Source organism: Bombus bifarius, unplaced genomic scaffold (genome assembly GCF_011952205.1).
Source record: "Bombus bifarius isolate JDL3187 unplaced genomic scaffold, Bbif_JDL3187 scf7180000009755, whole genome shotgun sequence".
In the NCBI taxonomy this organism is placed as follows: Eukaryota; Metazoa; Arthropoda; class Insecta; order Hymenoptera; family Apidae; genus Bombus; species Bombus bifarius.
This window is the reverse complement of record NW_022885319.1, coordinates 447,609-462,695: the sequence shown is the minus strand read 5'-3', so window position 1 is coordinate 462,695 and position 15,087 is coordinate 447,609. Positions and strand designations below refer to the sequence as shown.

General features: G+C 33.3%; 2 protein-coding genes across 5 annotated transcripts; one reads left to right on the top strand and one right to left on the bottom strand.

The window, feature by feature from the left end:
- Positions 1–2,117: 2,117 nt before the first annotated feature.
- On the bottom strand, positions 2,118–14,761 carry LOC117215625 (ran-binding protein 9). 4 transcript variants are annotated; one of them, XR_004489162.1, is made up of 9 exons: positions 14,497–14,761; positions 10,094–10,449; positions 9,740–9,927; positions 8,139–8,251; positions 7,610–8,038; positions 7,002–7,322; positions 6,481–6,664; positions 5,340–5,505; positions 2,118–3,394 (listed from the first exon to the last, which is right to left on the bottom strand). XR_004489162.1 is itself a non-coding variant. In XM_033462013.1 (7 exons), the coding sequence occupies exons 1-7, from the start codon at positions 14,693–14,695 to the stop codon at positions 6,531–6,533; spliced, it is 1,740 nt and encodes a 579-aa protein (XP_033317904.1). In that variant the 5' UTR covers positions 14,696–14,761; the 3' UTR covers positions 6,119–6,530. The 4 variants fall into 4 exon arrangements, 1 of the variants encoding a protein (XP_033317904.1); XR_004489160.1 differs by lacking the exon at positions 5,340–5,505; XR_004489161.1 differs by lacking the exon at positions 2,118–3,394 and having other exon boundaries at positions 5,189–5,505.
- LOC117215633 lies at positions 5,590–6,815 on the top strand. The gene is made up of 3 exons (XM_033462025.1): positions 5,590–5,697; positions 6,001–6,252; positions 6,387–6,815. Exons 1-3 carry the CDS (start codon positions 5,590–5,592, stop codon positions 6,465–6,467), a joined length of 441 nt encoding a protein of 146 aa, XP_033317916.1. The 3' UTR covers positions 6,468–6,815.
- Positions 14,762–15,087: the final 326 nt, after the last annotated feature.

The following is a 15,087-nucleotide window of genomic DNA, read 5'->3' as shown; positions in this document are numbered from 1 at the left end:
AATAAAGAAAACCCTACCAACATTAACTAATCATTAATAAAACATACTATTGTAAAAAAATAAAATAATAAAATCACTTCTTATATAAATTAATATAATCCATAAATTTCGTAACTTATACATTACTTAGTAAAAAAATATGAAAAATACCTCTTGCAATCCTCTTTAAGAAAAGCGAACGTAGAGAAAAAGTTTGCAGGGTTTTTGTTGCAGTGAATGACAGAAACAGAATTCAACGAACAATGTCTCCAAATCATACTGTATTATTCGCAAGATACTCGTGGCTCTCTACCTATAGTACAGAAAACGTTTAACACTAAAAGTCGTCAAATTGTATTTTTTTCCTCTTCCATCGGTCATACGGAATCAACGAATTCGCTCACAGCATTCGCTCTTTCTCTCTTATTTGTTTTAACTAATCTCAGCCTCTCTTTCGCACGCACTCGAATCCACTCGTCCTTATGAATTCAAATTTCAAACAGTTGCTATGCTTGCGTATATGTATCTAGAACGACACGAATACAGAGATACATACAGAGATATGTATGTGTGCCCTATACATATACACACACATACAAAATGAATTAATAAACATTTTTTCCTTGAAATCTCACACGTACACTATTAGTTCATACGATATTAATTCTTTCGTTTTTTTTTTCTTCTTTTTGTTTCATTTACACACATATACATGTTTATATACCTTTTGCATGTACGAATACATACACATGTATATATACGTATCGCGTATTATATAATATAATATACTATGTCGCATATAAAAAACAATTACTTATCGTAGAATACAAGATTGTTTCATACATACATATAAATACATGTGTGTGTGTGTGCGCGCGCGCGCGCGTGTGTGTGTGTATGTATATATATATATATATATATATATATATATATATATATATATATGTATGTATGCTCCTTCTTTTTGTTTTTTAATTAATTGAGTAATTCTTTTGCAACTTCGTCATCGTCATTATTATTGTTGTTACTTATACAGTTGTGTGTTCAGTTTTCGTCGCAACCTTCTTACTTCGCCTCCTATTACTTTTTTGTTATAAACTGTTACAATCGTTCCCTCGTTCCATGGCCGAAAATCTTCTTTACATTCGCATAATTGTTATCTTTTTAATTATTTCTTTACCTTCTTCCGCAACTATAAAGAAATTCTGATTTCGATGAGACGATTAGTTTTGGTTAAAAAAATTCGAACTAACAAATTCTATACAATTTTTAATATAAAATCTCATTTCTATAATTATACTAATCAATTTACTAATTGATTTAATGAAACTTATACAATCGAGAGGATCGCTATTTTAATTTACTAAACTTCAACGTTAATGCTAAGTATAAAAATTTTCAATTTTCCACCCGCTTAATTTAAAACCACAGGTTGTGTCTAATCGAAACTTTCGAATTTTTTTACAAACATTTATAAGTAGTTAATTAAAATTTACAGAAAGAAATATTTTAAACAAATGAATCACTAGAGAGAAAAAGATAGAAATATAAAACACCGCATATTTTACAACGTTCTGTTTAATTATACAACTTTTATTAATTTTCACTATATAACTCCAATAATCTTCGACCACTTACAATCATTCAGGTTCGTATAATTTCCCATTTGTTTTTTTAGTTAATTTCGTCGCTCAAGTTCGACACACTCTTTGTCATTTTTTTTGTCTATTTTTTCTTTGGTTTCCTTTTTTACAAATTTTCTCTCGTAATCACACAATGTATTCCTTAATTACAACGTTGGGCGAATAAAATTGAAACGAAGATACTTAACGGTCATTAAATCGATTTTCTAACATTAGACAATAATAAAAATTTACAAGACGACCTACGAAAAGAAAAAAAAAAGGGAGAAACTAATACCAAAAAATAGAGGAAAGAAAATAGTTAAAAGTCAAGGATTATTGCTTTATCCTTCCTTTAATTCCGTCGTTTGCTGTGAAAATCAGGTGGAAATAGAACGATCGTCGAACAGAGAACGCGATTCTCACGTTACTTCTAACCTTAATTTACGATAATTATAAGAGGAGAATATTCCTATTTATTTATATATTATCCTTTTGAGTTTTATGTTTTCCTTCTTTTTTGTTTCACTAAGAGCTAACAATTGATACAAAAATCGACTCGTTGACCATACGATTAGAAAGGCTATCAAAATAATCGACGAGGGATTAATTAATCGTAGTTGTATCGACGAGACTCTTTTCTCGTTCATTTTCTCAATAAAAGAGCGATGCTGACTGGTTGTCAGCTATCATGCGACGAATCATGTGTCAGAGATTTTAATCACAAAAAGAAGCAAACGTAAAAAAAGTTAACAGAATATACAAGGAGGCAGTGCACTAAAAAATTGAATAAAATAAAATTCGTTTAAAAGTGCTACAATAATTCTGAACATTGAATGGAACAAAAATTTCAGTCGCTACTTTTAGCCAAACATCTATAATTGACAAGATCGAAACAGCAGAGAATGAGCTGCGAATTTCGTGAAATATGAATGGAAATTTTATCACGTAAAATAGGAGCAACGAATGTGAGGTTAAACGAGAAACTTAGAGGAAAATATTAATTGAAAGGAAGGCCGGATGAATGATGTTAGAAACCCACCTGAAGAGAGTTATTCATCGTCTGTTGATGATAAATTACACGAAAATACGAAAGCACGTCCCATTGCGGAAAACGACTCGATCTATTATGGGAACGAGGGAACAATCTCAAGATGATGGTAAGTTACAGGGCTAGAAAGAGGAAACGAGAAAAGGATCGTCTTGGCAGGTGTTTACACGTCATCCTCCGCCTCAAGCTTGTTCACCGTCTTCGATCATCAATCTCTTCCATGTCCAAAATCACTTTATTATAGTGAAAACGAACTCATTTCCAGCCTCAATACCGTATTTATGTTCCCTCATGTTTCTTACATCACCAGCGCCATCTACGTCCTCGGAACTTCGTTTGCCTTAAGTTTGACTGTTAATTCTAACTATTTCCTCTCTACACGTCCGTTCGTGGTCGTCAAGATCGTTTCCCTTCTTCTTCTCCTTTTTCTTCTTCTTTTTCGTGCTTCATTTCGTTAAAGCAGTTTTCTTGTTTGGACTCTGGAAAACTTCAATCAATGTTCATCGTTCTTCGAATAACGATCATTTAGCAATCATCTTCGTTCTCATCCACGTTGCCATGTAACATTGTTTACTTTTGGTGGGTCTCGAGCGTGTATATTATGTTAGACGATTGTGTGTCAGGTGTAGCTGTGTGAGATCGAGCCAGAGAGCCAACTGCCGGACTCTAGCTGAAGAGGCACGCGATGTCGCGAAGTTGTTGCTGCAAAAATATTATCTGCTCCACGTTCCGTCTCCATATCCTAGAACAAACAGGATCGCTATATCAGCACACGTTTCCGACACGATTTCCAATTACATTCGATTCTTTCAACATGACTGACTTCTTTTGGACTTTTGTGCCTGTTTTCTTATAATTTGACTAATGATATAGAGAGATGTAAGGAATTTTATGATTTCAGAAATTGATTAGCAAGTCATAACTAGACTGTAGATTTTTACGTGCTTATAATGTGCAAATTTAAAGGAGCAAAAATGCATAGAGCATAGATAATACGCAAAAATATGTAAAATATAAAAAATAGAGTTATTTTTTAAATTATTCTTTAACGGATGAAATAATAGTAACAGTTTAACAATGTACTTTCTATATAAATGAAACGATCAAACAGATGACTGACTTTTTTTTTGCATATAAATCATGACACAAGCACAGGAGATGTTTATGAAGGCAGAAGTGAATTTTATGAAAAATATTTTTAAAAATCTTTATGATTAATATAAATATTGACAATAAAGTATTATTGTTATATTAATAATAGTTTAAAGCTTTCATTCATCCTTAAAAATTCTCATCTTCATACATACGTACATTCATATAGGTACTTAATATACTTTATAACATTTAATTTTTCTATATATATTCATGATCATTATAATGAAAGAAAAAAAAAAAAATTCACACAATTTAGAAATATTTGTATTATATAATTAACGATAATAATTGTTCAACTTCTTTTTTGCTCCTAGATATATTTTATTATACAAAAAATTAATTATTCAAAAAATTGAGTCCACTGATGATTATACAGTCGTTGATTTTCAAAATTTCCATTTGTATACTGAATATTTAAAATATATAGGTTTTATTAAAAAAGTTTTCGTTTTATTAATACTTATGCTTTTGGCAGATGCGCATGAGCACATTTGATTCAACGCGATTTAAATATTGCGCACCAAAAGTGAAATTCATGGATTTTAATTATATCTCACACGTGTCAAGTTTCACATTATAAAATTGTACAAAGTTTTGTATAGCTTCTGGTCGAAACAATTTACAACAATATATTTACAATAGTATTTTCATTGTTGCATTTTTGTTTCTAATTAAAGCTTGACCAAAGTAAATGTAATTGATGACGTAGATATACAATAACGATTTTGCTTCTTTTATACAGAAATTACTATATCGTTTTTAGGATTACCACAAATCCTGACATAATAAAAAAGCAAAATCAGAGTTTTTAAAAATCTTTTCCAACAAGTATCGTATATTATTCTAATTAATTATTAATTTTTATAAAATAAATTTGTCGAGCTGCGTTTATCTATTTACTTTACATACCATAAGTTCTCATATATGTTCGAAAAAGTCATAATGTCGATAAATAAATGGCTGCTAAAACATTAAAAAATTAATTGAACTTAAAACTAAATCGCTAATGTATATTTCAAGCTATCTTTTATACAATGAGTATTGTGAAAATTAAAATAAAAAATGATACAATAATATATAATATAATATAATATGATATAATATAATATAATATGATATAATATAATATAATATGATATAATATAATATAACATAACATAACATAATATAATATAATATAATATAGTATAATATAATATAATGTAATATAAAATTTTGGAAAAATATTCATAACTTTTTCCATGTATACTTAATTAACATTTCAGCTTGACCACAATGAAAAATCAGAAAAGCTATTAAAAACGTATAGTTTGGAAAATATGCGCAAACATAACGCTAGAATCTATTCGTTAATATTGAATATTGCAATAACTTTCTTTTCCTAGAATTTGAAAATAGTTTCTCGCAATAAGAACACTTGTTGGTACAATTACATCAAGAAACAAATTCGTAAAGCACTTAACCTCACAAAATTATATGTATTCCATTATTGCCGCAGGAACAGAGATACAAAGAATTCGAATTCACAATACCTGTATTATCTTAATCTCTAATTACAGCACCATTTATGAAATCAAGTGAGAAAAGCAAGAGAAAATATATATAATTTCGTCTTTCTTAACGCATGAGAAAACAAAACGATTCCTGTATGGATGTTAAAGAGTGATTCAATGAGACGTTGTTGTATTTTAAAACCTCCTATAATTTTAGAAAAATATATAAAGTCAAATATATGTGTATGTACCAGTTACATGAAAATGATGTTAAAGCTAGTTTACAAAAATGATGTCAACTAAAGAGCCATACACTATCCCGTTCTCTTTACAAGATACACGTGTAAATGGTCATAAATTATGTGAATGGTTAAACGAGTCGCTATCTACATCGGAAGTAAAAATGTACAAAGATGCGGAAACATTCCTGTCGAAAGTCCGGGGATAATTGATACATATCAACTTGACAAATCTCGAAAAAGCATCACCCTCGCTAAAAATTGCACGATTTACAATGGTGACTAGCTTTCTGCATATTTAATAATAACAATATCTCAATTACAACAACGTAAATATAACTTTGTTATTGTCGTCCAGAAACTCTTTTACAAAAATCCAAGAAGCGAAACATACTCTCTCATTCGCATAAATTCATCCAACAGAGGACAACGTCGATAATTCATCGTTGTTTTAACCACAGAATCTAAATTATAGTAATAGCTATTCATTGCAAGAAAAAAATAGGGAATTACAGTTCCATTGGGAGAACAAAGAACGAGAACAAATGAAAAGAGCCGATTTCTCGAATGGCGGAGCAGTGAACAAAAATCAAAATGCTTTATTCAATCCACAGAGAACGGACATTTTATTATCAGCAAAAGTGAACAAAATCAATAAAATCGTGATCGTTTGTACGGGCCACGGGATGTATAATCCTCTTCTTATCACAAAGGTAGTGGCTTAATTTAGAAACGTACAACGTAGGACAATCCTTCTCTCTCTCTCTCTCTCTCTCTCTCCCTCTCTCTCGTTCACTTTCTCCTCGTTGATACAGAACTACGACTATAAATCGCGGTTATGTTACAGGGCGATTTCTATAATGTGTGCGATAGTAACGTGTATCAACTATCCCCAGCTTCTTCTAATCGATGCGTAATTTACGTGTAAGAGAGTTACTAACCAAACTCGAGCCGGCAGAAGAAGCAGACGTGGCAGCAGGGGTAGGCACCGTCAATATTGAATGATATTGTCTACGACCGCGAAGCCGCATGCCCCCAGACCAGCGTGTGACATTAGCCGTACCAATTCTCTCGCGTGAGACGCGGCCACTTCCAACGGTGGCCGTCGTGGCAAGTTACTCGACTCTAGAAGTATCAGATGGTCGACATTAAATTGTTAGAATGCGAATAAAATACGTGAAACTAAGATACGTGATAAGATACGTTAGAATTAAAGACTAAATTAAAAATAAAATTCGGCTATGTTGATTTAAAAAATGTTACTATTAAATGCATGAGATACCGTGAATATACACACAGACTAGAAATATTTTAGCTTCTACCGTAATTAAAAAAAATTATACTTTACATTAGAAATGCTGTTTTATTATTAAATTTGAATATATTACTAGATAATCATTCTAATTAAATAAGCAACTTAACAACCACTTTGTGCAATAGTTAAAAATTGTAATTTTCTTACCAAGTATGGCAGAATTGAGTCTCGCACAGACGGTTTCCCTCTGTTGGGGATCGAGTTGCCAACCAACCGGCGAGTTCCATGGATTTGCATAGGCTAGAAGACTGAACGCATCTTGAAGCATCTTTTTATTGCTTTCGTTTTTTCCGTGCTGTTGTCGCAAATGTATCGATTGGGAATATAACTGCCTTCCGAATTCTAACATCTTTTCGATTGCCTGTTTATCCCCGCCACAAAGCTGTTTCTTGTTATTCTTATTCGATGTATTTTCCATATTGCAATTACCGTTCTGTTGTTGCTGAATTTGATTAACACTATTGGTCTCTGGGAACAAATAAAAATTTATTTGCCATTAGAAGATATCCTAAAATTGAAAATTATTTGTTTTTAAATATTTCACAAATTAGTAAATATTTGTCCAGATGTAACTGGACTGCGATATTTTTTCTTAGGTGATTGATATATAAATTGAATAATTTAATAAACAGAAATTTTTAATAATATAGTTCCATTGTCTTCTTTCACTTCAAATTTCTTGTCTTTTCCCTAAGAATGACTTCGACAAACGCAACACGATTAAGAGAATAAAAAGCAACCCAATAACATCTCACCCATATCGACGTCTTCCCCGTTCTGACACTTATACCCGTTGGTATTCAAATCACCATTTTGATAGCCGTTTTCGGTATTACTTTTCATGCCGTTTATAACATTCTCTTCCATATCTACATCGTTTTCAATTTGCCCATTAACAAGCTGTTGTTCGGTCGAACCGTTCATGGCATTGTTCATATTCATCTCCTCAACATTGCCATTTGTTGAGGGTTTTGTGTAAGCCTTCGTAGACTGTATAACACTAGTTTGATTGATATTGGAATTCTGTGTGATTTCCGAGTCACTGCCGTTCACCATTTCAACGAACTGCCGACATTTGAGGGCGAAAAGAAGATTCGGATCCCGTTCGAGGAGACCCGGATACAGCCGACTGGTTAATTCTATTGCTTCTCCCATTCTGCCCGCTAATACCAGCTTTAGAATTTCTGAAACAATGCATATTATCTTTTTATATTCCTCCTATAAAGGGAGGAACGAAAAAAAAGAAAGAAAAAAAAGAAAAGAACAACGGTATTAGCTTCTTACTTTGTCTATTTTTAATGGAATTAAGATCTTCTTCGAAACCCTGACCAGTACTATTGGCAAAGGCTTCGGCAGTGGCACAGTAACCATGATGGACCAAATATGTTGACACCATTCTGAGGAAGAAGTAAACAAAATCTTTTAGAACTTGATGCATAAATTTTCTGAAATCGTCCTTTTTGTGTCATGAATTACTATACGTCCGTAATATATTCGTCGGGTTTACATTAGAATTAGAGTTAGGGGCGTGAAACGAATCTTCGTTCGGACTACACGATGTCGTTATGCAATAGAGAATACATTGACTAGTGCAAATACGATTATTATAGAATTGGACAAGTAACCGTGGTAATTAGATACTCGAGAAACTAATGACAATGATCTTAGGTTCAATAACGAATCCGCGGTCAACGGGATGATAGATGAACATGCTCGCAATATCTAAGTCGAACTCTTTGTTAAAACGTGGAATATCCACCGAGCGTACAGACACAAAGTAACTCGCTAATAGGACCTCACGAGAGAATGACTTTGCGTGGCGATGATGCTGCGGAGGAAAATTATGATGGGGTGTGTCTAAGGACACGAGATCATCGGATTCGTCGAGAAACGCCTTCGTTCAGAAAGTAAGGGAAATTGGCGTTGCTGCTAATTGGTCAATCTCCATATCGGTGGTTAGAAAAAGATGCTAGCCGCCCTCGAGGGAGACGCCGTTCGTTGAAAAATAGGTCTCTCCTATCTTCCCGTAGTTGGGACAAAGACTGTTTGGCCGTTTGAAGGACTTTAGGCAACTAGATGTTAAGTGTTTATAACGGCCGTCGGGCTAGCTGATCGCGTACTATGGAGACGCGTCGGCATCTGGTAACCATCATACCCGAGAAATAGGATCTGCGTGTGGCGAGCCATGGGACAGAAACCGTTGGAATGTTTACTGTCGCGTGCCGCTACAAATCTTTCTTTTAAGGAGAGCCGTTGACCGCGGCTACGTTCGGCGATTAATTGTCGCCTCGAGCCCAAGCTCACTATCACAAATCTCGAACAAATACAATCGGATCGAAAGACGACGATTGTTTAATTACGCCTACGATAGAATCTAGATTACGGTAGATCAGGGGATTATCCCGAAGTTCCAAAGGGGAGGCTTCGATGTCCTTTCATCTCCGACATATTTAAACAAACATTTTATTCTAAATCTTCGACGTACGCGCCAAGTCTACATACTTTTAACATGTACATATTATTATGCGACAGAGTATAAGTATACATGTCTACAAGGTCATTCGACATTAAACTGACGTAGTAGAAAATTACACAAGATGCACTATGCACGCAATTATTAAATTTATTAAATTTTCAATCACGCGCTGTGAGTTCAGTTCATTCGACCAATTTGGAGAACAATGGAAGTTAGTTTGCATATTCATGAAAGTACTGGTCAACTCGGCTATTAATGATCATGTGTAACCAAATAATTAGCTGAATTTTGCGAACAATCGTCAATCCCCCAATGGGTAGGTTTCTTTCATGAAACGCCCAAAACTTGTACCTCGATCATATCGTAATAATATTTACGACAGTAAGGAAAATAAAGAGATCCAACTCACTTGTGGAGGACTGCTTGCCATTGGCCCTGTCCGTGATCTGGTGTGGGATAGTTTATAATTTGCAATCTTGTTTTGACGCGGAGTTCGTTAAGCATGTCATCGATGTCAAATACAAATGGTTCTTGTCCGAAGTTTGCATCGACTACCTCTCCTGGAGTTTGAAGGCCCACCGTTGGATATAAATTTGGCTGTAAAATATACAATGAACAATGATCGACGAATCGTTATTTAGTAAGTCGTGCAATAAATCGTTATTCTTAATTAAAGATATTAGCTTCGGCTCTTCTGGAGGAAGACAAACGCGGATGAACGTTCGCTTTGTTACGAGCCCTTCAATTTGTATGTACTACTAACCGGAAGATCAGTGAAGGCGATACCAAGATGGTGTCCATTCTTCGTATAGAAGGCAGTGTTGTCAACAAGATTTACGCCACATCCGATTACATCTCCTGTGGTGAAGGTGGGCCCATAAGGTTGTCCTGTTCCAGAGGAACAAAAACTGTGCCCATCGTCGCCATGGTACCCGTAGGAGTGCTTGTCCCAACCTGGCAACCTATTCACGTTCACCCCATGGGCAGACAGGCCGATTCCCATGTAACCATCTCTGCCTTTACTAACGATCTTCACCTCAAAATAATAGAGACCACAAGCGGCTGGTATGCAGTGCGTTGTACGTACACTTGCGGCATCCTTGTGAGTTTTTCCATAACCTAAAATGGTGTATATGTATGATATTGTTTATTGATTTCGTGTTTCAATTGCTTCATATATTAGAAGGAATTTTATTAAGAACTTTAGGTGGGAAAATAGGTTAGGGAAGTAAAATGGAGGACATGGTAAAACTATTTGAATATTGAATATTAATTCTAGAATCATTACTTTTCGAATAAAATATATATCTTAATAACATCATATTAATTATTTTATATGCAGAGAATTGTAGTAAATGAAAGAACGTTTTTCGAAATAAATATAATCTTGCAATTATATATAATGGATATAGTATATAGGAAATACTTTAGTAAGATAATATAATAATTGCCTAAAATAATAAGTTATCTTCTAAAAATTAAATTTATTCTCAGACATTACGAAATAATTGATCCCTTTCCGTCTCTCTTTTCGATATAAGTTCAGAGGAAGCGAGCTACAACGAGGAAAATCACGAGGGTAGGAAATTCGAGAACAGAAGTGATCGGCCGTCACAATCTAATCGCTAATCTTGCATGCACTTGCAATGTAGCGATGCAGTTTGTCGACCTAGTAACCTACAGTTACCCATTTCACATATAATTAAGTACAAAAGAATTATTAACGCGTCTAACAAAACGCTATCGTAGAACCTTGGCTGTGACGCATCATTTTGCGTCAAAATAATCGGACGTTAATTATGTAAACATCGATGTACCAAATTAATTTACAGAACGCACGGTCTGTCACGAATAATAAACAAAGGTACACACTGATTTACTTAATCGATAATGCATACGTTTGTGAATGTTGTGAAGCTACTTGCGGCTATTTGAATATCTCGAATGAAATTGTTGAGTTAACAATTTAATGGTAAATAGCCCAATATTAAATAGCCCAATAATAGAATAATAGAATAGAATGAAAATATTACCATAATAATGATTAGTAATTATATTTATTTATAAGGATTTATAAGGATGTAAGTTATGATTTGCTATTGGAACAGGCAAAAATAAGAATTATTACGAGCGAAATTATTAAAACGGATATTAAAATAACAAAATGAGGAAAACATGTTAAAAAGTTGGAAAAGTAGAAAGGCAAATGCGATATATACCGACGAACGCTTCAACTCCAGAGTATTTTCTCAATATTTATTATTAAACATCGTAACGGCTAACAAGTATTTATTTTCTAAACTACGTCAATGAATACTGTACGTTTTCCTTTGGGATGTTCGATGTTAACGAAAAATGAAGAGGCTCGTAATTAATGAGTTTGGATTAGCACGCTTACGGACGAGAGAGCGCACTAACACAAACGCACGTGTGGCCACGGTCAATTAAATTTGACGATATCCAAATGGCCTTATTAACAAGAATACTGCAACAATTTAATTCGATAGTCATTATTTGATGTTTTGATGCTCGGATTTCGTTAATGGAATAGTTACGAGGATATTATCTCGTGATAATTTCATTCCATGTTATTGTCAATTTGTTCAATTTCATATATAGCCATTTCCAGAGTTACTGGTTTTCTCATAGTGAATGCTAATTGTGTCAACGAGAAGATTAATGAATTAAATTGGAGAGCGCGGATTTTTTCAAAATAAGTTTGCAATTAGATTTAATTGTAACAGAGAAGTATGAAGTTCAGTTTCCCGTGTTTAAATTGTCTTCTTGATTTATTCGACGTACATTTAAACAATTCTATGTCTGTCTTACTTCTGCTAATTACTTGGAATCAGTTTTGTATAGAGTATTGTTTTTAACATTGAGCAGAAATTAGAACGATAAATATGTAAAAAAAAAAAAACAAAAACCATAAAAATGTTTACAATGCAAAGACAATTTAAGATAGTAAAAATGGAAGATAGAAAAATGAAAGAAAGAAACGGTAACACGGACGAAATGAGAAAATAAGAAGGATGGGTGAAGTATAAATTGCATGTTTTTATATCTTTTAATTTTCATTAAAGAATTTGGAAACTGTTTCTATGCAATTTATTAGATATATTAGTTTTTAAAATTTTTATCAATTATGATTAAACAATTGTTGAATAAATGAACGAATAAGACTAATGTTACATTAAAAAATTAGATGATTAGAAAAATATATAAATTAGATAGATTAGAAATGAAACTAGTTTTTAGTCAATTAATTTGGTTGAAATATTATAATATTTAATCTCGAATATTTGAACATTAATCATAAAATATTTGAAATCCTAAATAATAAGATAAAGAAGATATTTTTTCCATCAAATAATTTAAATATTATTATGTAAAAATGGAAATTGTGGAAGAATAAAGTTCTATGGCCGATAGTAACAAAATAACATACACTGTTAAGAATTCATTACACTTCTTTTATTTCCCTTATGGAATAGGATATGTTACAATGCTATTTCCTCGTAGTTGCAAAGACTCACTGTATGAATGATTACTTATTTGATGCAATTAATATTCCGGTGTTGAAGAAACATATAATTTCTGATGTTGTTGTAGTATTACTTTCTCATATTAACGACATACCAAATTACATACCAAATTAAATACATTTATTCAGCTATTAACAGTACTTTGAACGATTGTATAAATTATAAGTAATTAAAGTTCATAGCCTTAATCGTTTCTACTTTAATTATAACAACACAATAGCTCATTAAAACAAAGATTTAGTATAATCTTGACAGACAATCTCTGTGACAAACGGAAATGGAAAAGAATTAAGGTTGTTATATTTTAATCTTCTTTGAGTATGTCTGTACTTGTTCACAAAGGATTTGAAAGCCACTTTATAATCTACATACAAAGAACGAATATAAAATTGCAAAACAGGGCAAAAATATTAAATAAGAGAATAAATAGTTGAAAAAGATCAAGTGTGAATAATAACCGAACAAATTTCATTTCAATTTGTTATTAAAGTGCAATTCTAAAAATGCAAATAATATATTTTAATTTATGGTATTTGCTGCAGAAAATTTCCAAATCTATCATAAATGCAAAACATTTACATTAACTTGTTAATATAGCCAATGAAATCATAATATAAAACATTTTACTGACAGTTTATTTACTAACCGATATGTCTTCTGCGATTGATCTATCCTTCGTACCTTTCAATATACAGTAATATGTATTCATTTTATGAATCTAAAAGTATTACTCCTAGCATTATCAATAATCACTGAAACAAATAATCACTCGATATTAATTAAATGGAAGTACAACGCAATTCCTAGATTCTTTTCTTACTTAAAGAGAAAAAGATCCTTCTGGCTACTTTTTAACACAATCTTTTTCAAACACATAATAGTTAATATTTAGACAGCTTCGACCTTAATTTGGAAATCAGGATATAACAACAATAACAATAACACGATTCTTGTCGTTCATCGAAATTTTCATGGATTTATTCAACATCTATATATACATAATAAATACGAATAAATACCAATGGTAGAAAACAGTGAAAAAATTCGTCCACTTCGAAACTGATTGACGACGAGAGGCCAGGGGGGAGCAGGAGCGAAGAAGAGCTCGCGAGCGAGTGCGCGAGAGAGGGTAAATACGTGGAAGCTGTGGGCGAGCAGGAGAGAGAAAAGTAACTGTTCAAACATCGCAGCTGTCATTGCCATTGCGCCTTCTCTACGCAGATTCATTTTTCTCATGAATATCCGGAAAAATCATCGCCAGAACCCCGACACTTTAATCGTAAGGGATCTCGATCCACTTGCTATTTAAAACAAATGTTTACACACGATAGAGAAATAATAACCGAGCGATCGAGAGAAAGTCGAATAGAGACCATGACCGATCAGCTGATTCCTTTGTTTAGGTCGCTGACACACGCGAAACGGAGCCCTGCCATTTTCAATCGATATTACAGCTCCGTCAAACGATTCGTCCGTATCAAGCAAGAATTCGAATCCTATTGGCCGGGATCGTTCCTCGATCCTTCGTTTCGGGCAATGTTAAAAATCGTCCGCGAGAATTCTCTGGGTGGCAAAATGAAAAGTCGTTGAGAGATATAGAGGATCGAAATGAGAAACGTACCTTTGTAGTGAACACGAAGATTGTTTTGGGAGAGGCCGATGTAATTGTACTTGTCCTTGGGGCTCCACGAACGTGGCAGCGGTGTTTCCTCTTCGTTTACCATCGGATAAAGCATCTTTAGTGGATCAATGGACTGACTTTGCCCGGAATTAGTCTGAGAAGGCTCCATAACACTCGGTTCCTCGCTGGTAGCGGCCATCTTTCTCCTGGGCAGCCCCACTACTTTCGCCAGTGGACTCTGCTTGACTGACTGCGCAACACTCCTGCGCAACTCAACTTTACCTTCGGGTTCATGAAGTCCTCGATATGTAGATAATCTACTTCATTGCGGAAATTTTCGACTTGCACTAGTGCTGACATCTGGCGTATTATTGGATACAATGTTAAACCTTATCAAAAGCATATATAATATACTTCGATATATTATATTGCCTGTATAATAGAGGGGAATTCTCTTTCTGTATACAATAAATGTGTTCTATTATAGATATTTCAGGAATGATAGTAAATTATGAAAAGGATATGAAACTTGAATATTAAGGAAACATAATTAATTTTTGTCTTGTTATTCTGATATATTACGGTTTATAC